The sequence below is a fragment of the Heteronotia binoei genome, chromosome 3 (assembly GCF_032191835.1).
Source record: "Heteronotia binoei isolate CCM8104 ecotype False Entrance Well chromosome 3, APGP_CSIRO_Hbin_v1, whole genome shotgun sequence".
NCBI lineage: Eukaryota > Metazoa > Chordata > Lepidosauria > Squamata > Gekkonidae > Heteronotia > Heteronotia binoei.
This window is the reverse complement of record NC_083225.1, coordinates 79,826,579-79,849,295: the sequence shown is the minus strand read 5'-3', so window position 1 is coordinate 79,849,295 and position 22,717 is coordinate 79,826,579. Positions and strand designations below refer to the sequence as shown.

The 22,717-nt window shown below is 41.8% G+C and overlaps 1 protein-coding gene across 1 annotated transcript in view; it reads right to left on the bottom strand.

The window, feature by feature from the left end:
• IL1RAPL1 (interleukin 1 receptor accessory protein like 1) overlaps positions 1-22,717 on the bottom strand; it is a 1,501,437-nt gene that overhangs the window by 625,296 nt on the left and 853,424 nt on the right. The window contains exon 5 of the mRNA XM_060234094.1: positions 12,771-12,957. Coding sequence (XP_060090077.1) covers positions 12,771-12,957 — 187 coding nt within the window. The remainder of the gene's footprint in view (positions 1-12,770; positions 12,958-22,717) is intronic.

The window sequence follows — 22,717 nt, the reverse complement described above, 5'->3', positions numbered from 1 at the left end:
CTATCTATTCCAGCCTCCCCCACAAGCGGACTTAGGGCAGGTTACAATAAGACTGATAAAACAGATAAGAACAGTCTCCACATAAAATCAAATGTAAAACATAGAAACTAATTAATTAACAAAGATGGAACTAACTAATTAACAAAGATGGCAAGCTAAAAATCCAACAAAGTCAACAAAGTTCTATGGGTGTACTGTAAATGTGCACTGAAAGTCTGCATATCAGCAGGTACCCAGGCCATCGCCTATCATGCAGTTAGTACCATAAAACATAGGTGGGTTAGAGCAGGGGAGGCCAATATAATCAGATACCCATTGCCTCAACCAAAGGCCTAGTGGAATAGCTCCATTTTGCAGCCCCTGTGGAATTATAGTAAGTTGCAGAGCCCTGGTCTCTTTTGGGAGCATGTCCCACCAGGCCAGAGCCAGAGCTGAAAATACTTTGCCTCTGATGAAGGCTAAATGGATCTCTTTTAGGCTGGGGAATAATAGAAGGTGTTGTTCTGAGGAGTGTAAAGCTTTTCATGGTGTCAGTCAAAGAAAGTTGGACCCCATTTAAAATGGAGGAAAGTAGGTTTTAAAACTTACTCCAAATGGAGGGTAAAACCTACTCCAAAGCTGATTCCTTGCTAATCAGTACCACCTCTTTCTTATCAGGATCTAGTTTCAAATTCAGAAGGGCCTCTGAAATAAACCATAAAATTGGCAGATTTGTAAAGTGGAAGGCTTTCAACAGGTAGCCAATGCATTTTTTTATGGTTTGTATATTTATCACCTGCTAAACCTAGAGTTATTACATTCTATTTTTCCTCCATTAAAATATACAACTTGAAAAGAGCATAAATTAAGCAAGCATTTGGTAGGCTATGTCTATTCAAGCACCCTGTTGACATTTTCAAGTAACTACATTTACAATTTATTCAAGCAATGTTCACTATAATTCCTTGTTAATATCTAGCAATGGTTCTGTAGTAGAGGTGTGAAAAAAAATGCTCCCCCCCATTTTGGTCTATTGTCCTCAAAAATATTGATATTTCTGAATATTTGTAAATCCCAGTATCAGTATTGTATTGAGATATGAATAAATATTCAGGAATCCCAAATTTATTTGGCTCCATTATCCCCAATGGGGACCATCTCCATAGGGTGAAATGGAGTTCAAGAGTTCACTTGCTGAGTAATGCCACTGAAGAGGGACCCTTGAATAATTAATGAATACCCCTATAATAATAAATGAAAATATGCTCTTGCCTTTAAAAGCAAAAAGAATGTCTGATGCAACATTTAAATTAACTGTTGGAGGCCACACAGCCCAAATGGGTGTGGATAGAAGGTTGTAAAAGTAGATAACAGACAGGTGTCTCTGAACGAGCTTCTTGCTAAGCTAATAACGAAGAGGGACAGAGGACGTATGGAAAATTACAGGAATGTGGGGGCATGTTGAGTAGATAAGCCGGGGAGACTTGGCTGCTTGTTTTGGGGTTGAATAAAAACGGTCTGTTGGAGAAGAACTTTAACTTAGTCATTTTGAAGGCTTATGCCGGCTAAATTCTGCTTTGATGTCAAGAGTAAAATCGTTTCATACCAAGCAATGTGTGGGGCGCCGTTATTTTCCTGCTACACCACATGATTTCAGAAGACATTTAAAGTGATGGCAATCTTTTAAAATGCCTTCTAGCAATGCCTAAATAAAAACTGAATAATACCGGCTTTTATTTGGGCATGGATATTTTCTCTAATCCGATTTGCCTGCACAAGTACCCGAAAAATACCCAATAAGATTTTTTTGGTATTTATTTGGCTCAGTATAAACTGAACACACACCCCTGTTTTGTAGCTTACGGGGTATTCAAGTTGAGGCAAACACAAAAGACATTATGTACATAGACCTTAGTAAATAAATCACAGCACTCCACTGAAGGTTCCATAAGGTTCCCCTGGGGCTCTACCTGATGCAGACTACTGAGAACAGCTCTGTTAGATGGCAGTACACAGACACAACACAGCCAGAAAATAATTTCTTTTCACTACAGTTGCAGAATATGCTCTAAAATAAACTTCAGTTTTAGTTAACTGGATTTGTTACCTTGCATTCATTATATATCTTTCCACAATACTCCTTACTCTAACTAAATATACCATTTTATAGTTTTGAACAATCACTTAAGATCTGAGATGGAGGAAAGGCAGGGTTATCCCTGGAACAATTAAATAAATTTATTTTTAAAAAAACTTTCTAGGGTTGCCAATCCCCAATTGTTGTTTCATGATTTTCCACGGTTTATTTGTTTGCACTCAACCTTTACTGTGCTGCTCTAGTTTGCTTAATCCCCAATTGGGGGCAGGGGATCCCCTGGTTTGGAGATCCTCCCCCCCTTTCAGGGTCATCAGAAAGCAAGGGGGAATATCCACTGTGCACTCCATTATTCCCTATGGAGATAGGTCCCTATAGGGTATAATGGAGAATTGAACTGTGGGTATCTGAGGCTCTGAGGATGGTGTTTTTGAGGTAGAGGCACCAAATTTTCCACATAGCATCTGGTGCCTGTCCTCAAAACCCCCTCCAAGTTTCAAAAAGATTGGACCAGGAGGTCCAATTCTGTGAGCCCCAAAAGGAGGTGCCCTGTCATGAGCCCTGACGAGGAGGAGCAAGAAGGGTTAACAGACCTGGAAGAGTTGCCAGCCAGGTCTTCAGCTGAACAAACAGCAGCTGGCCCATCAATCACTCGCCAGGCACCAGTGTCAGCTGTTGACAATCAATCTCCTCCAAGCTCTCCTCCTCCCATCTCAAGAGTTCGAAGCAGGCTCCAGAAAGAACTTTCAGAGTGAAGATATGAGGCATGTTGATGCTTCAGATCTCTCAGCCCTGAGTTCTAGCAGAGTCACTGCCATCCAGGGAGCAGGCTTATTGAGACTCTCATATAGCTTCCACCCAGGACCTGGTAACCTTGTGGAAGCAACAAGTCTATTCTCTGGCTTGCATCCATGCTCCTTCCTGATTCCTGATCCTGACCTGCTTGATTTCCTTGGCACTCTGACCTTTTGGCTTTTGGACATTGACTTCTGATTCCGGTTTGTGATTCTGCATTGGTGACTTGGCTCCTGCTTGACTTCCTGGACTTTGACCTTGGACTGGCTTTGGACTCCTGCCTGCCTGCACCCTGAGAATGTGACAGTGCCCTATCCCCGAGTATTTCCAATTGAGGGAAGGCATTTAAAAGGAATGCAATTCCTTTAAATGTGATGGACAGAACTCCCTTCAGAGTTCATTCGTGCTTGTCACAACCTTGCTCCTGGCTCCACCCCCAAAGTCTCCAGATATTTCTTGAGTCAGACTTGGCAATGCTAAACCCCTCATGTCTATGTACAAAAAAGTCTACAGTTTAAATTTGTTCAGTAACATTCCATTTGTCACTCAGGGTTTTAATCTTATTTAGAACATTGTTCTAATGTGCTATAACCCACCTATGCTGTACATGGTACCAACTATGCAATAGGTGATAGCCTGCCCCCCCTACTGATACACAGGCCTTTAATGCACATTTGCAGGATATCGATCAGACTTTGTTGACTCTGGTGGTTTTTTAGCTTGACATCTTTGTTAATTAGCTAGTTTCTAGATTTTAAATTCTGATTTTATGTAGAACTTTTTAAATGGGTCTATTGATTGTTGTAAGCCATCCTGAGCCTTTTTTCCAGGGCAAGATAGGAATCTCAAGTAATAAATAAATAATGATTTGTTTCAAGATGAGTATCTGTGCTTATCTGTAGCAGTAGAAAAGAGTAAGGGTCACTTAAAGACTAACAAAATTTGTGGTAGGGTATGAACTCTTGTGAGTCACTGCTCACTTCTTCAGATACAGCTAGAACGGGAGTTCTTCTGGAGTGATTTCACATGCCAAATGACCTTAGAAAGCATTTTCTGCCTCATTACAGGTTTCCTGTCTCATTACCAATGCTGTTTTTTTCCATGCCTATAACTTCTCTGCATATCAGACCTAATCCAATAGCATCTTCTATTGTCATTTGCCTGCTAATCTCATTTGGTATCTGAAACCACTCCTCTTTCTGATATATACGACAAATTGCCTGAGAACAGACGGGCATTTTGGGACGGCTTGGAGGTGTCCCAAATCGGGACGGCTCAAAAAGAGCCATCTCCAAGCCTCTACAGGCTCACCCACATGCCGCCCACATCCCGTCTGTGTAGCGGCTAGGCGCCTCCGCACAGGAAGGCACCCCAAAAGCCAGATTCCCTTTTTTCCCCCATGGGGGCAAGCGCTCATGTGCACGAGAACTCCAGCACTCTAAATTGTTTATTTATTAATTTTAAAAACAAAACAAAACGGGAGCAGCTTGGAGCAGCTTGGCAGTTCCACATCGCCAAATCGCCTTGCTTGCGCCCTTCCCCGTCCAGACAGTGGGGAGGTAATTGATAGCCGGCTCAAAGATTTGTTACCACTTTGGAAATGGTAGTTTTTTTGAGCTGGTCTCAGGAGCCTGGAGGACGGGGTGAGGACGCGAGGAGGGTGGCCAGCAGATGTTGCCATTTGCACAGATTTTTTGGGTTGATTTCAGACCTGTCTCTGGGTCGACCCAAAGTGCTGATTTGTAATCAGCCATGGACTTACATTCTAGCTGTATCTGAAGAAGTGAGCTCATGACCTTTTCAGTGGCGGCCCCCTCCTGGTGGAACCAGTTGCCGGAGGAGGTGAGGGCCCTGCGGGACCTTGCCCAGTTCCGCAGGGCCTGTAAGACAACTCTCTTCCAGCTGGCCTATGACTAGCTGGTACAAGAAATCCAGGTGTAGTTATATTAGAGGTTGCTGTCCCTAATGTTTTAAATGTTTTAAATGTCTTATAATGTTAAATATTTTATAATTTAAATGTATTAACTAATTTTAACTGTTTTATGTTTAAATGTTATTACGTGGAATTCTATGTTGTGATCCGCCCTGATCCACTTGTTGGGAAGGGCAAGATATAAATTTAATAATAATAATAATAATAATAATAATGATAGCTCATATCCTGCTACAAATTCCATTGTCTTTAAGGGGCTACTTGGCTCTTACTATTTTCTGCTGATTTGTTTCATCATACATTTAGGCAGCTCCCCAATTTTCCATGGATATAAGCCTGGACATCCCAGTTTGACTCATAACATTGTTAGACTGTGAAGCAATCTACTGTTATCATTAGACTACACTCTATAAATCCTCCAGCCTGTGTTTGATCACTCAGTTTATGTTTTTCTCCAGCTGCATTCTAACCATAGTTAAGTTTGCCAGATGATGTTTGGCACATGGTAGAATATGGTAGGCCTGGACTTGGAGGCATCACTATCACATACACTGTCATTTCTGGTAAAAAAATGGAATCAACAGAAACACTATATTCAAATCAGAGTTTCAGGTAATTCCTAGAGTAATTTGACATCAGTTTTTTGTTTCCCCAGAGTGACATCCTGTCATGCAATGGAAATGATTTTTAAGATGTTTGTCTCCCACTATCCCAAGGAGTGATGGCAGAAAGCACAAGTTGCTGGCATTGTCCCTGCTGCTTCATTGCCTTCACCTGCCCACTATACTAGGGTGCTACTGGGTGTTTTTAGTCTTGGTAACCTTAAAGGAAAAAGACAGCACAAAAACAGCACAAATACGATTATATTTCTGAACAAAAGATACTGTGAATCTTCTTCACATATGCTGAAATCATTTGTTTCTCATGCAGTTGTATGTAAAAATATAGAAGTTGTATAATTAATATGATGTATAAATGTATAAGAACTATTATTGAGCAAATTTCGTCCCACACATTTATGCCCACCTTCCAAAAACGTATAAGGCAAGAATGTAGACAGTGTTGTGTAGTGGTAAAAGTGTTAGGCTAGGACTTGGGAGACCCACTCAGTGCTGAAACTCACCAGATTACTCTGGACTGATCATTTTCTCTCAGCCTGACCTACCTTACTTTGTTGTGAGGACCAAATGTGGAAAACTAACCGAGGCACTGGTTAGTTTTAATGTTAATATTCTGATTATTTAAGATGCATTTTTATTATTTAATGGTTTTATTGTGTGGTTTTATGATGGAACCCACCCTGAGCTTGCTTGCAGGGAGGGTGGGATATAAAAGGAATAAAATAAATAAACCATGAACACCAACCTGAACTCCATGGAGGAAGAGCATGACAAAAATTTATAGATATTTTCATATTAATTTCATGTCAGTCTGATATTGGGCCTCAAGTGTTATGATAAACACAGACAGGCTGGCTAGTGGTCTATGGAGAGTCCCTTCATGAAATGGAAATGCAGATTAAGGGGCAAGTGATATAAACCATCATGTAATTGGCTTCGACAGTTCTTTCTCAGGTGAAGTTCATTTAATCTGGACTGATTATGTAAGGCTTAAAAATGCCTTAGGAAACATTTTGAGATACTTATAAATTCTCAAATATGCTGAGACATCATAAAATTCACTTGTTTTTGCATTAGATAGAAAAACCTCAACTAATTCATTGTCATGACAACTGCTTAGATTCTACTCAAAGACATCATTCCACTGAGACACTGGAAAGCTATTTGAGCATTAACATCACACTTGAACTTCAGTATTGAAATGGAAAAGATTATTCTTAAGAATTATATAACATTAGCCATGACAATTCCTTTTCAGTCAGTGTCCTTGTCCCTTTACTACTAGGAAAGGCAAAACATTCAACTGATGAAACTGTTGCTATCAACAATGGGAAAACTTCACCTGATGAATGTTTGTTGATCGTGAAGTTGTTAAAGGCACAGATAATACTCCGGGGGGAGGGGGGGACAGCAGCATTAGTAGCAGTTGCTAGGGATAAAAAAAAAAGTATCCAGTTGGAAAGTATTTAATTATCTTAATTTAATTTGTAAATTTTGTAAAATAGTCAATGTCATAATCTATAGTTAATCCTGCAAAATCTTAGATGTCATAAATGTAATGTATTTTTTGCAAACATATTGGAAGTTAGACTCATCCATTGAATACAAATAAGAACATTAAATAGTTCTAATATTTTTAAAAGTTAAAACTAGTACAAAGTTGAGCAATGCTTTAAAGAATATTAAAGTTTTATATTCTGAGCCTCTTTAATTTGCTGTATTTTAAGGATCAAAATATATAAAATGTTTCATGAATTTGGGTACATTTATTTATCAATATTGCAGTAGTCTCCAATATCACATATAACCAGCGAAGTGTGAGTGATATGCTGGTTTAGAAGACAAATGTTCTTGCTTTATGCTGAAATTACACTAAATAGCTTATTTGCTTTTCCTAATACATCTGGTTTCCTAATATGGTTTTATAAGACACTACTAGGGATACAAATAATAGTGCATATCCAGGAGAAGAAATCTATAATCAGAAAGCCATAGATTTACAGTATAAAATGACAAATTAATAGACTTCTAGTACCCTGCAATTTAAGCAAGATCACTTCTTCTAAACTATCTTTTACAAAATTTGTTCCTTAAAAAAACTCTAAATAGTGGATGCTCTGCTATCTTATTATGCTGAGGTGTTTCAGGAGCAGGCAGCCCCTGTAAATTACTTCAGGAGCACGCAGGGCTCCTATGTTGTTTTGCAGATAGATGCTCAAGTAGTCCTCTTTAAATGAACTGTAACTAAATACGAAGTTGCAATGTGTATGAGCACTATGGTCCCAGAAACTATTTGCTTTGTGCATCACATAGAGAACATTGTTACTACACATTGAATAACTGCAGGCACCCAGCACTGGTGCTTACTTGCTCCTGAGGTGATGCATGGATCACCAGCCCTGGGTTTCATAGCTGTTAATTGTCATCTTATTGGAATCATTTCTGGGTTCTGATTAGAAGATTATAAACTTGTGATAAGGATTTTAGTGTTATTGTTTGTTAAGTGATTTAGAAATAAAAAGTGAGGCTCCTGGCAGTTATTTATTTACTTTATTTATATCCTGCCTTTCTCCCCATTGGGGACCAAAGTGGCTTACATCATTCTCCACTTTTTCCTCACAAAAATCCTGTGAAGTATGTGGAGCTGAAAGTGTGTGACTGGCCCAAGATCACCCAGTGCTTTCATCATTAATTCAGTTGTGTCCACATATAGTTCTAACAAAGCTGAATTATTTGCCATCGCATTTAAGGCAGTGTTAGAAAAAAGGACCAATAAATATGTATCCCCTAGATAATACATATTCTGTTCCTCTTTCAACCTCACATGTTTACAAAACCTTGCGCTATATTATTTCCACCTTCTCCAAAAGTTGTACAGATTGTTTCTGTTATGCTTAATAGCACACAGTTTAAATAACTTCTTAGAGCCTCTGAAATACACACAGTTTGCAGTAGATATTGTAAGTCTTTAAAAATAGAGGAATTCACAATAAAAATAATCAATCTAGTGTTGTGACAGAACAAAGCATTGGTGCATGCAATGTTCAGTCATAAATATCTCCAACTTTCTAGATATTCTGACAGCTGCTCTTCCCTTTTTATGGGCCAGCAGTAACTGAAATAGTACCCACCCCCAGAAATATGCAAAGAAAAAAGGGCAGGTTTGTTGTCTGGGAGTGCTGCTAGATCCTGGCATTAGCTAGTAGGCTTGGGTTTCCTCAGTGACATGTAGCACCAATTATCTGCTTTAGCTGATATGCCGGCAATGGCCTTTCCTTGAAAAGTGCGATTTTATCATGTCCCAATTGCATCCATGTTAGATTACTAGAAGGTGATCTATGTATTTTGAAAACTGTTCAGAAACTTTAAATGGTTCAAAAGTCAGGAGCTAGGCTGTTGTCAGGCGTTGGATATAGGGGTCATACTGCCTGTGGGCTGAAAGATCTGCAATGACTGCCTGTTTCCCTTTAGCAATAATTTAAAATGTTGATTCTTACCTGTAAGTCCCTTGGGATCAGGAAAGTTGATAGGTTATCTCTTCCCATAATATATAGCCCATCTCACTATCTAGCCCTGCTAGAGTTGCCAGCCATGATAAATGTAAGGGGCAGACATGTGGAGGGGGTCTGGTGATGTAATATCATTATATACTGAGAAGTGATTTCATACTACTCTAGCAATTTCCTTAAACTTCATGGTAAAACCATAGAGTTTCCAGTGACTCCTAGAGTGGCATGACATGATGCCCAGGTTTCCTCCAGAAGTGATGTAATGCCATCATACTGACAATACTTTTTAATAGTTTTTTCCCCCCCTACTGCCAACCACCAGATCAGTGGCAGACAATGGGAGCTGAGGGTGGGAGATCACCCACATGCAGCAGAAGCCTGTTATCCCTAAGCCCTGCCCTCTGTATGCCTGGCCATAGAAGTGAGACAGGGCTTTTTCAGTGCTGGTCCTTTACTTTGGAGTACCCTCCCTCCTTGAAGATTGCTTGCTTCCTACCAGTTCCAGGCCAAAACATTTATTTATCCAGACTTTAACTGAAGTTTTATCACTTTTTTTTAGTTGATTTGATTGTATAACCTGTATGCTACTGTTTTATTACATTCACTCTTTTATGACAGCTGCCTTTAACTTTTATGGATTATAAACCCTAAGGATCATGATTTTTGACATCACCGCTGCTTTGTCACTAAACTCTGCCATTTTGTTTTCACCTATTACCACTTCAAATTTGGTGATAGGCTTGCCAATCCCTAGGTCTCAGAGGGGAATCCCCCAGTTTTGCAGGCTTCTCCCCACCACCAGCCAGCTGGCCGGTGGGAGAAAGCCATGCCCCAACAGCATGTGACTTTAAACCTTTGCAGGCTTAGAAGACACTCTCTACTGTTTGTCTTTTGGAACATGTGTGTGCCTTTAAATCTCAGGAACAGGAAAGCAAGGAGTAGGGTGAACAAGCAGAGCCACCTGTGTGTGAAACTGTGAGAAAGGCAGACAGCAGAGTCCCTCTGTTTTGCATTCGCTTTGGAAGTCATTTCTATAGTAAAAGGAATAGGAGTTAGTTAGAATCTGATTATGGGATGGAGGAGAACTCCACCCCCTAGGCTGCTCTCCTTTCCTGTTCCTGTCTGAAGAAGCTGATTGAAATACAGCAGATTGTTACATTCAGCAACTCCCATGAGTAAATTGCACTGGTGAGATCACAAAAGTGTCAGCTTGCAAAATCTGTTTATTTTGGCTGCTTTGTGAGTGTGTGTGCATGTCCTTTAAAAAAAGCCATGCTTGGAAATGCTTTCAAAGCCTGACAAAGGGACTTGTGAGAGTATGGCAAATTTCATTTTCATTTAGTGGAAGTGCAGCTGCCAAGCTATTCAGAGGAATTGCACTGCTGTATTTTTATTTATTTAGAGAATGCGAAAGCCAGCACCAGTGCTGGGGTGACAGTGCTGGGCTGCCACCCCAGACAAGCCACCCCATCCCCAACTTCCCCTCCTCTCCAACCGAGCATGAAGGAAGCACCACACCACCACCCTTACTGGGCACTGGGTGCCCTCACCACTTGAGGCCAGGAAGAGAAGGGAATAGGTAGAACAGCGGCCGGAAGGAGCACAGACCTTTCTTCTTGTTTCACCACCTCTTGCCTTGCCGCCAGCTGCTTTTATTTGCTAGTGTCTCAACCTCTCTCGGAGGCTGTTCTGGCAGCCTGTGGGAGGACAGGAGGGGGTGCATGGCAGGTGGTGCCCATAGGTAGTTACCTACCTGGCCTACTCAGACTTGTCAGCCCTATTTGGTGACAACTTCTTCATTAAGATCAGTGGCACAGCCATGGACATCTATATGGCTCTTTAGTATGCTAATATCTTTATGGCTGACTTGGAACAAAGCTTCCTAAATTCCTACCCACTCACACCTCTCTTATACCTGTTGATGACAAATGTATTGTTTGGACACGTGGTAAAGAAGCCCTGGACATATTCCACCAGGCAATCAATGACTTTCACCCTTCCATCAACCTGACAGTGAACTGATCTATACAAGAAAGATATTTTCTAAACACCACAGTAAAAATACCACCTTATACCAGAAACCTACTGACCAACAAACATACCTATATGCTTCCAGCTGCCATCCTAAATATACCAAACAACCAACTGTATACAGCCAGGCTCCTTGCTACAGCCACATCTTTTCCAGTCCTACATATAAAGATTGTCATTTGAGGCATCTACAACAAACCTTTTTGGAACTAAAATATCCATCTGATGAAGTCAGGAAACAGATTAACAAAGTCAGGGTGGTACCAGAGAAAACCTGCTGCAAGACAGGTCTAAAAGAGACAATTTCAGAATACCATTATTGATCACATACAGCTCTCAGCTGAAAACAGTTCAACACATCATCAGTAACTTACAACCTCTACTGGATAATGACAGTGCTCTTTTACAAATACTGAGGGAGTGCCAACCTTTTCTTGTCCAAAGCCAGCTCCCCAATTTTAAACAACTCCTCACCCACAATAATACAGCATCTAGTTTGGTGTAGTGGTTAAGTATGCAGACTCTTATCTGGGAGAACCAGGTTTGATTCCCGACTCCTCTACAGGGCTGTTACTCTCAAGAGCAGTTTCTGTGAGAGCTCTCTCAGCTCCACCTACCTCACAGGGTGTCTGTTGTGGGGAGGCGAAGGAAAGGAGATTGTAAACTACTCTGAGATGCCTTCAGGTAGTGAATAGCAAGGTATAAATCCACTCTTTTCTTCGTCTTCTAATTTGAACATGGATGCTGAGCTTGCAATAAACCCAGATGCCAACTTTGCTGCCACATACACCCAGAAAACACAATTACTGGACCTAACAAGATTAACTACACAAACCCTGTGCTAAAAGATAAATGGACACAAATCTGATTTCAAAAATTACAAAACTGAGAAATCTGTAGGGGAACACTTCATTCTTCCAGGATATTCAGTGGGGGACCTCAAAGTAGTTGTTTGACTGCAAAAGAATCTCAGAAACAGACAAAAATGGGAGATTGCTGAGTTACAAATTATTACAACACTCAGGACAATGGAACCCCCAAGGCTTAACAGAGATATTGATTTCTTATTTCACACATGCTAATGCCATTCAGTTCTTGCATCTGTCTGTAAACTCTTTTATTATTCTGTGTGCTAATCTGATGTTATTCAAAGTTTTTACCAAATGCCTTTATCCAATTTTACCAATATTTGGCTCAGTGATTTATAAATCTTAACTCTAATTACCCTTCCTGGCAACATCCTTCCCACCCTCTACCTATGTAACAGTTGGTGAATGCTGTTCTAACATACCTAAAAAAGTGTGCATACACACAAAAATTTATACCCAGAATAAAACTTTGTTGACCTTAAAGGTACCTGGACTAAAACTTTGGGCTTTTTCTTATGTCTGTGAGATAAAGGGTAATTTTCATTCGCTCCCAGACACTTTACTCACTGTAAGAGAGCAAGCCAAATGCATTATAGTTATTACTTTATGTATTATTACACACAAGGAGATACAATGGCTGGGCAGTATTTCATTCATTTTCAGTTAGATAAAAACAGTAATATTTTATAAGATTGGAGATACACTTTTTAATCATTGCCTAATATAGATCTCAAACATGTGGATTAAAAAATCCCCCCTGTAAATATCCTATTGCCTTACTCTGTCATATACCCTTGTTTGCCTTTTCTTATTACAGTTGCCTAAATCTCACCAAGCTGTATATAATGTTCAAGTAAAATGTTCAGATTACTGAAAATGCAGCAGAACATTACACATAATATTTTGTTGGAGGCAACCAAAGCCTTTCATATTTCTTACCTTATACCACAGGATTTCAGGGTCTCTATATGGTATTAAAAAATCCTGTATGTCAGGGCATGACATTTCCTTGGTTTTGCTAAGTTCAGCTTTTTCAAAGTATTTCATCTTTGAATTGTAGCAGAGGCCTGTGTCATTTTCACCCACTGTCAGCGAAATGGATACTTTCATACAGTAAGTAGAGTTTCTGCAATACAACAAATAAAGATAATGGTCTAGTGAAAATAAAATACCAGCAAAACCAATGCTTTCTGAAATTTACAAGAATCTTAGGTAGACTAAACAAGGAAGTAGATCTGTTACAAATTATTTGCAGTCATGTAGCTTTCATTCATTATTATCAACTAGTACCATCCTGCCCCAGAATTCCTTTATTTCTATATTTTGCATGGGAGAACAGCCTCCTGCAAAGACAGTGTCAGTGTTAAGAGCTCCATGTATTAACAAGAAAAACCCATAACCATCCTGCTGACAGATGCTATTACAGCTGCTCCCAGGCCTGAACAGATCTGTTTAGTGCAAAATATTCCAGCTCCAAATGGGAATCTGAAGTATCACACCATGAACTGGAGTGTTAACCAAGCTATTTGTCAGATTTAAACAGTTCTTAGCAATTTAGACCAAGGCTATCAGTTTATTTACAGTGCAGAATGATCTTGTGTACATTTACTTGGGGATAAATCCCATAGATTTCACTAAAGGTTTCACTTAAGAAAACATGCATAGGAATGCAACACAGGTCATGTTTCTCCATGTTTATTTTCCATGTTTATTTTGTCCATGTTTATTGTTAGGTAGGTTGCATTAAGTACAATAGACTGGTTCTTCCCTATCATCCTCTTTCCACAATATACTCATATAGTTTTTAAAAAGCATTTCTGAAGATCAGGGAATTCTCATAGATGAAAAGCCACATGGCTAGGGTTGCCAGCTCCAGAAATACCTAGATATTTTGGGGGTGGAGCCTGAGGTGGGTGGGATATGGGAGGAACTTCAGTGGAGTATAATGCCATAGACTCCACCTTTCAAAGTCGTCATTTTCTCCAGGGGAACCGATCTCTGTTGCTTGGAGACCAGTTGTAATCCCAGGAGATCTCCAGCCACACACCAGGAGATTGGCAATCCTACACATAGCAAGGAAGAGCAGTAGGGAAGGGAATCAAGAGAAATAACTCCCATTCCATCTTTTTAGCAGCAGAGTTTGCACATTAGGGTTTGTAGAATGTTTCGGGATCAAGCTGTATATAATGTTCACGTTTGCACAGGTGCAAGCCAACTCTCTGCAGCTCTCCAAACCTCCTTTTGTCCACAAATTTCTTCCAACTCCTGTCAATGCCATTATAGGATCCTTAGCAAGTTGCTATAGGAAAGGGAAGGCAGAGCGAGATCTGCATCCATTTATGAGTTGCACTCATGATATGTAAGAGGTAAACTAGTAGGGTTTATGAACAGAAGCCATATTCTTCCTAGGGTTGCCAGATCCCTCCTGGTATCTGGTGGGGGATGGGGGGGACTTACTGGGAGCAGTAGGGAGGTCAATCTGACATACAGCAATATTCCTACATCACTGCCCATGTAACCCAGAAGTGACATCATGACATCTGGGACACTGGGGTGACACTCAGGTATTTGGGCAAAAACTCAATGGTAAATTTGACTTCTACCATGGAGTTTTTGCCCAAATACCAGAGCATTGCCCCAAGGTCCTAGATATGATTACATCACATCTGAGTCACATGGCAGTGATGTAGACTCAGTTCTCCCTGCTGGCCAGCTGATGGATGGTGGGTAAGTGGGAACTGGCAGCAGGGAACCCCTGCCTCAACCGGGAGGTGGGGGGGTGGGGGACTCTGGCAACCCTAAATCTCTCTATCCCTGCACTTGAAAACAAAATAATGTTAAACTATTTAAGCATAAGAACATCAGAGAAGCTATGTTGGATCAGGCCAGTGGCCCATTCAGTCCAACAATCTGTGTCACACAGTAGTCAAAACTCAAGAGCTATCAGAAGGTCCACCAGTAGGGTCAAAACTTCAGAAGCCCTCCCACTATTGTCCCCTAAGCACCAACAATACAGTGTGTCACTGCCCCAGACATAGTGTTCCCTGTATACCTTGTGACTAATATGTTTATCCAATCCTCTCTTGAAGCTGCTCCATATGTTTATCCAATTGTCTCTTGAAGCTGTCTGCGCTTGCGGCCACCACCACTTCCTGTGGCAGTGAATTCCACATGTTAATTACTCTTTGGTCCTGTTCACACAGTGTGTTGAGTCCATGTTAAACTGATCCAGTTCTGTTCCGAATATCTTTGTTCCAGATATTATCGATCAGACTGCCATACTGCAATCTGAATCACTCCACAGTGAAACCATCTTCTGCCGTCCACACGACAGCACCATGCAGTTCTTTTTTTCCTCCACTATTATGCACATGCATGCATTATGTGCATGCATGCACTATGCACATACGCACTATGCACATAGGTTAAAACATTATGTGGTTATGCGGTTATGCACATATCGCTAAGTAGTAAAAAAAACGGCAACCATAAACTGGATGTCTGAGGCTCCTTTTGTTCTGGAACAGGCTTCAGACATCCAGAAGTTGGTTAATATCACAGCAGAACTATCCAGATGGAGAAAACTATGAGATGAAACCGGAGAACTCAAAAAACACCGCAAAGGAGCAGGTAACAAAATAATCCAGTTCTGAGAAAGATTGGGGGGGGGGGGGGCTACCATGAGTTAATACCGGGAGGCAGATGTTGCTGTCTGATCAGCCACTTTAAATCCGGAAGGAAACAGCAGCAACATCTGATTATACTGTGCATCTGAACAGGGTCTTTGGGTGAAGAAGTACTTCCATGTATCTGATCTAAACCTATTGCTCATTAATTTCAATGAGTGCCCATGAGTTCTTGTATTGTGAGAAATGGAGAAAAGTTTTTCTTTCTCTCCCTTCTCTATCTCATGCATAATTTAATAAACCTCTATCAGGTCACCCGTGAATCATGATTTCTCCAAGCTAAAGAGCACTAACCTCTTTAATCTTTCTTCATAGGGAAAGTGTTCTATTCCCTTACACATTTTAGTTGCCCTTTTCGGCACTTATGACCATCCGGAAGCATATGTGCCAAGACCGCCCCCACCCCATATGGCGACGCGTCACAGGCCAAGATGACGGGCAGCCACTCGTCGAAGTGGGCCAGCAAGCTATTTTAAGTTAAAATGCCCCTCACTGTCTGAAAAGCAGCGGCTTGCTGGTGACCCCAAACCCACAGAGTCCTTTTGTCCAGGCGGTGATGCAGAGGCTCCGCTACCACCACCTTGTGGGGAAGGAAGAAGTAGTAAAAGTTGAGGAGTCCCAAAAATAACAGTAATTCCACCTTGTTCCTGGGGGCCGGAGCATCACATATCGCCCTGATTTTATCCCATGCCGGGTGAGTTCCCTGTGCATCCACTGTGTACCCCAGGAAGTCAATGGTGGAAACCCCCAATTCAAATTTTTTTTAACCTTCAACCCCTCCCCGTCAAAACGCTGTAATTCTGCCTAGAGGTGAGATGCGAATTCCTCCTCTGTGGCTGTGGTGATCAGCACATCATCAAAGAACGTCTGGACCCCGGGAATTCCTTTAAGTAGAGAGTCCATTAAGTTCTGAAAGATCCCTGGGGCCACACTGATGCCGAACTGCAGTTGTTTGACCCGAAAAGCCCCCCTGTGCATGACGATCATTGGTGCTTCTGTAGTGGGGGCGTCCACCAGAAGCTGCTGATATGCCTGAGCCAAATCTAGCTTCCTGAAAATCTTAGACCCCGTCAGCGAGGCCAGCACGTGACCAGATAAGTGTGGCCTTGCAGTGCCTTGTTGATTGTACATTTGTAATCTGCACAAATGTGCACACTGCCATTGGGCTTACCTGGGGTAACTATAGGGGTTTCCCATTTGACATTTGCCACTGGCTCCAGTACCCCTTGAGCCATGAGGTGGTCTAACTCCTCCTCATTAGCATTAGTGCCAGGGGCACGCACTGGGCCTTCAGCCTAATGGACTGCACATTGGGATCTAGTTGTAGGGTCACTGGTTCGCTGGTGTATGTTCCAAAGGTGCCATCGAAAATGGTGGGGAATTCCTTGCACACCCTCTGAAAATTAGTCTGGGAAGGGCATGGTGGATACCTGTTACCCCGATTCCCAGGGCCTTGAACCAGGACCACCCCAGTAAACTGCACAGGTTCCCCTCGACTACTATTAGGGGAAGCCTGTCCAAAAACTGGCCATATTTGACGTGGACCCCCAGTACGTCAACCTCCCTCTTCTAGAAGCCCTGGACTACGAAAGGGGAAGGGTTCAACTGGGATTTTCTCCCTGAGCACAATTCCCTGAATGTCTGGATCGATATTACCATCTGGCCCGCCCCAGAATCTACCTCCATCTGGCAGGGCCTGCCCGCTATTAGCACAGTCATCTTGTACTTGTCAGGGGAGGGTATGGGAAGCTGGCATACCTGATCCCCCACCATGGTGAGCACCTGGAAGTATTCTTTCTGTCATGGGTTGCCCCCTTGGTGAAGCAACTTCAACCAACACACATGTGCTAGCTGTCCAGTCTTTCCACACGTGTGGCAGATGGCATTTTGGAACTTGCAGGAACGGCGCTCGTGGGCTTCCCCACAGCTGGTGCATCCACTTGTTGGGGTGGGCTCGGTTGCACATGGCTGTTGGCGCTTCGGGGCCTGGTGCATCTTTAGTGCGTTTTCCTCACCGGAGTCTTCCATGTTGGACCCACTGGCAACCTGGTTAATTGCTGTAGTGCACCACTTGTTGTGCAACTTCTCGTAGGCGCCCACCTTATCCAGGGCATCTGCCACCATGAGAGTCTTGTGTCTCATCAGCTTGGCTTGTAGCTTCTCGTCACAGAGGCCAGCCATGAAACGGTCCAGAAGAGCTTCGTCGAGGCTCACAAAAGTTATTCCTGGGTGAGGCGGTGCAGCTCAGCCAGGAATGTGGCAATGGACTCGCAGGCCTTCTGTACCCTCTTGTGGAACTCCAGGTGCCTGGATATCAGCTTTGGCTGGGGTGAGGAGTGCTCTGTAAGTTTCTCCATGATCGCCTTGTATGTTGCAGCGTTGTCAGTCAGCGATATGGGCGACATCAAGTTTTCTGCTAACGCTAGCGTGTCCTCTCCACAGAAGCTGAGCAAAAGTAGTTTCTTCTTTTGCTCATTCGTGATGTTGTGATATAGAAGACAGAAGTTTAGCTTCTTCTCCCATCTCTCCCACTGCTCCAGTTGAGGGGGATTGAACTCCTGAAGGTGCCCATGTGGCCCGGGCGCTGCAGCCTAGTTGGGGTTGAGCCTCGGAGGAGCCATTTCGGGCATGGCAGCACTGGAGGAGCTGGATGCTCAGTCCTCACTAATCTCCAATCCTGGCTTGGCAGCTTTCTTCAGCAATGCCAATGTGATGCGCGGCGCTGAAAGCAACGGCTGTGAGCTGTGGTGCTGGTTGCTTTGTTGCCTACCAGGATCCCAGCCTCATCGCCACTATAATATAGTGAATTTAAAGCATCAAGGAGATGAGGCAACTGTGATAGCTGCACTAACAAGACTGAGACATGAGCCTATGGGCCAAACCTATATACACTCTAAGTTCCTGCGCAAGCATGCCATTAATTCATTCAAACAGGCAGGGGTCTGTGATTGGTGTAGGGCAGCAGATATTTGGATCTTACTGTCCATTGTTCTGTAGTCCCCAAGCTCTGCTCTCCTGGCTCCAATGAGCCTGGCAGGAATCATATATTACAAACCTTATACATAACAGTTTTCAATCCCCTTCCTAATAATCCCCAGAAGAGCATTTGTCTTTTTTTATTGCAGTTGCAGTTTATTGCAAGGTTTCCAGGGCCTTATCTACCATGACTCCAAAACCTCTCCCCTGGTCATTTACTGCCAGTTTGAATCCCATTAATGTATATTTATAGTTAGGATTTTTTGGCTCCAATGTACATTACTTTGTGCTTGCCCAGGTTGAACCTCATTTGCCACAATGTAATCGATTTCGCACTCACCTTACGCTGCTCTCATGTTTGTCTTCTCAGCGCAGCGTCCTTCCAATTTCCCACTATCTGCCCCAGGGTTGCAGCAAAGATTGGTGTTTAAGTGCAGCAAACAGAAACTGGCTTTTAACGGTTTCTGTTTGCTGCCATGAAAATGCCAATCCTTGCTGCAGCCCCAGGCCAGATAGTAGGAAATCGGAAGGACGCTGCGCTGAGAAGACAAACGTGGGAGCGGTGTAAGGTGAGTGTGAAATCGGCCTGACACTCACTCACCCAGCCTCAACAGATCCTTCTGGAGTACCTCACTGTCCTCCCTGGTTGTCGCTGTCTAGTTCTCAACTAGCCCTCTGTAAACTTGTCATCTGTAAACTTAGCCACTTCACTGCTTCACTTCACAGGATCCCCTGGTTTTGCAGGCTCCTCCCCACTGCCAGTCAGCTGGCTGTCGGTGGGGAAACCTCACCTCAACAGCCACTATGTACCTTTAAATCTGTGCAGACTTAAAAGAAGCCTGCTAAATGCCTATATTTTGGACTGTGTGTGTGCCTTTAAATCTGAGCAAAAGGGAAGCTGAATGGGTGGGGTGAGTAGGCAGAGCCATGTGGGCCTTCCTGGTGAGTGTGTGAAGCATGTAAGAATAGAAGTGAAGCTAGCAGAGTCCCTCTGTTTGGAGGAAAACTCCACCCCCTAGGCTGCTCTGCTATCATTTCCCTGTTAGTCTGAAGAAGTTGGTTGAAATACAGCAGATGATTACATTCAGCAACTCTCATGAGTAAATTGCCCCAGTGAGATCACAAAAGTGTGTAACTGCTGTGTTTATTTTGGCTGCTTTGTGAGTGTGTGTGTGTGTGTTCATTTTCATTTGGTGGAAGTGCAGCTGCTGGCAGATGAGGAAATAAAGACTGTATTCAGGGAAACTGCATTCAGGGGAACTACTGTATTCTTGTTTATTGATTTTAGGGAATGGGAAAGTCTCCTGGCTCCACCTCCACCTCCCAAAGTCCCCAGATATTACCTAAGTTGGGCCTGGCAACCCTATTTACTCCCAATTCCAAATAATTAACAAACAACTTATAAAGTACCAGATCTAGAACTGAGCCCTGTGGTACCCCACTGCCAACCACCTTCTACTGTGAAAACTCCTTATTTATATTAAATCTCTGTTTCCTATTAATTAACCAATTTTTAATCCACAAGAGAACCTATGTGTTTATCCCGTAACTGCTAAGTTTACTTAGGAGCCTTTGATAAGGCACTTTATCAAAATCTTTCTGGAAGTCTTTCTGGAAGTCTTGCACCTTAAGCTTTTAGTTTCCATATGTCCTAAAACTAAAAGAGGTACCCTTACCTCTCTCGGTTCTGTGCTGTTGATGTCTTAAAAATAGAATATATGTAGGAAGTATTTTTCAGTTTTGGACTCTGTGAGTCCGTTGTACAAGAGCATGTTGTTCATCCTCAGTATACACTTGTACAATTAAATGCCTTCTGACCTCCAATCTGATAAAAGTGTCTCTTGCAATGAACCCACATAATTTATTTTGTTACTTGCCCTTTCAGATGCTGGTAATTCACATCTGTTTGGTGTAGGAGTGTGCACAGAGAAAGTTCCCCCAGATTTCCACATATAACTTGTTACTGGTCTACACTTTGTCATTTAAATGGAAACAGAGAAAGACAGAGCTTCTTCTCCAGAAAATAAGAAATGTCTTGTTTGAAAATGAATGAGCAGTGTAAACCTGCCACCAATCTATTCAGCATTCCATTCTAACAACCTTGCCATGGACTACTGTATGGTTAAGTAGCGGGGAGGCATTAAGGGTTTTCAGATTTCTTGCTCTCTAGCAACATTAATGACTGTCTTTATTTGCCAACTGTGTATGCTCTAAGGGACTTTCTACATAAATGCATATGTTGTGAAATATTACTGTGGCTTGAGAGAATTAGTTAAAAAAACAGTCATGATGACTAAAAGCAACAGGGGCAGTAATCTAGAACAACTGCTAGGGTTGCCAACCCCAAGGTAGGGCCTGTAGATCTGATCTCCAGACTACAGAGATCAGTTCCCCTGGACAAAATGACTGCTAATTTGTAACAAATAGATGTGTTTTTGATACTCTGTAATGTTTATGTTGTACAGTTATTGATTTTAACATTGCCCCCCCCCCCATTCATATCCATTTAACCCTTCAGGTTCTTAGCTGTACAATGACCCCTGACAAATTGCTTCTATCATTTTCGTGCTGTAAGAGAGGAGACCATCCTTTCCTTCTGGGAAGTGGCAAAAATGGGTTACTGTGGATGCCTGGGGTTCCTCTGTCCTATCCTCTTCCTGAAATAATGAAGCTCCTGTTCTTCTCTTTATGTCACCTAGGGAGAAACAGCAGACATAAGCTGCTGCCTCATTAACACCTGACTGGACCGGCACTTATTCAACTTTTTGCCCATTCTCTTCTCACCAACCACTTCCTCTCGCTGGGCATCACATGCTCCTTGACACCACTATCATTCTAATCTATGTTAGGTATCTGCTTCTCATTCATCCTCTTGTTTGGATAGCAGACTACAACACTACTCATGAGCGATGAAGATTAAGTACATAATGGAAGATATACCACAGACATTTTGCCAAAGCTTCCCAACCAAGCTCAGAATCAGCCCCGAGAGGGAAAATGAGTATTTCTTTAATATACTTTCCTTTCTGTTTGGCATTATCAACTGTAAATTTTAAGCATCATGGGCTTGTAGAGCAAAGAAAGGGAACAAGGATAGTTCTGCTTGAGAACCTTGTGTGACTAAAGATAACTGAGCCTGCTCCGGCGGGGAGGGCGGGATACAAATAAAATTTTGTTGTTGTTGTTGTAAAGATACAAGTTCAACCAATTAAAATTATTTCTAAATTAAGGCTGAGAAGGATCTCTGGGTAGTACCTTAAATAACTGCAGCCAGTCAAAATCAGCTGTACTGTAAGTCTGGTTCATTATAATGAAGATACCTGTACCCAAATGCAAAGACTAAGCTATTAGAAAGATCATTTCTAAACATTATTAGTATGAATGAATATTTTGTACATCTTAAGATTTCTGTCCTTCAGGCTCTTTCACGTTTCCAATGAATAATAAACAAAATCTAAGACTGATTCATCAAGCCTAGTATTTTGGTTGTGCTGCATGTGCATGTGTGTTTTTCTGCTGAAAAAAAATGTTTTTTTAAAAAAAACCCACCACTTTCACCTTTACAAATACCTTAAGAAGCATTAACAGAACTAAATTTGCATTCACTTTTCATATAAATGAAGAGGAAATTATTTCACTTTGACTATATATTCATTTTTAAAAACTTTTGAAAATGTCTGAAGATAGGTCCATAAAAGACTGCTGCCAGAAAGAATAATCTAAATCCAAATGTCTTAAAATGTTACAGTACATACTTCATATGCTAATAAGCGAAGCACACTGCAATGCTAAATCTGAGAAACAGTATTCAGGTCACAAAGTTTCTGCTGCATCTGAAACAGATGCTTAAGTACATATTTCAGTTTTCAGGATTTCACTGAGCATGAAATTACTGCATGAAAGTGAATGGCATACCATGACATTTTTAGGACAAAGTTATTTCCCCATATTTTGGTATCTAGTTTGTGGTGGTCCAACTTTCTCTCATAAACTATCAGTAATTCTCATTAGAAAGAAATCGGTACTGAAGTCACATTCTGAAGACGAGCATGAGCACTGCACAATGACAGAGACAATTTCACTTTGGCAGAAATATCTTGGAAAAAGAATGCTCAGCAACTGGTCCCCCCCCCCCCCCAGCTAATAGTGTTTTATTCTCAACAATTAATTCAGCTAAACTATGAAATATGGTGCAGGACTGATGCTTTAGAGATCTTTATTAAC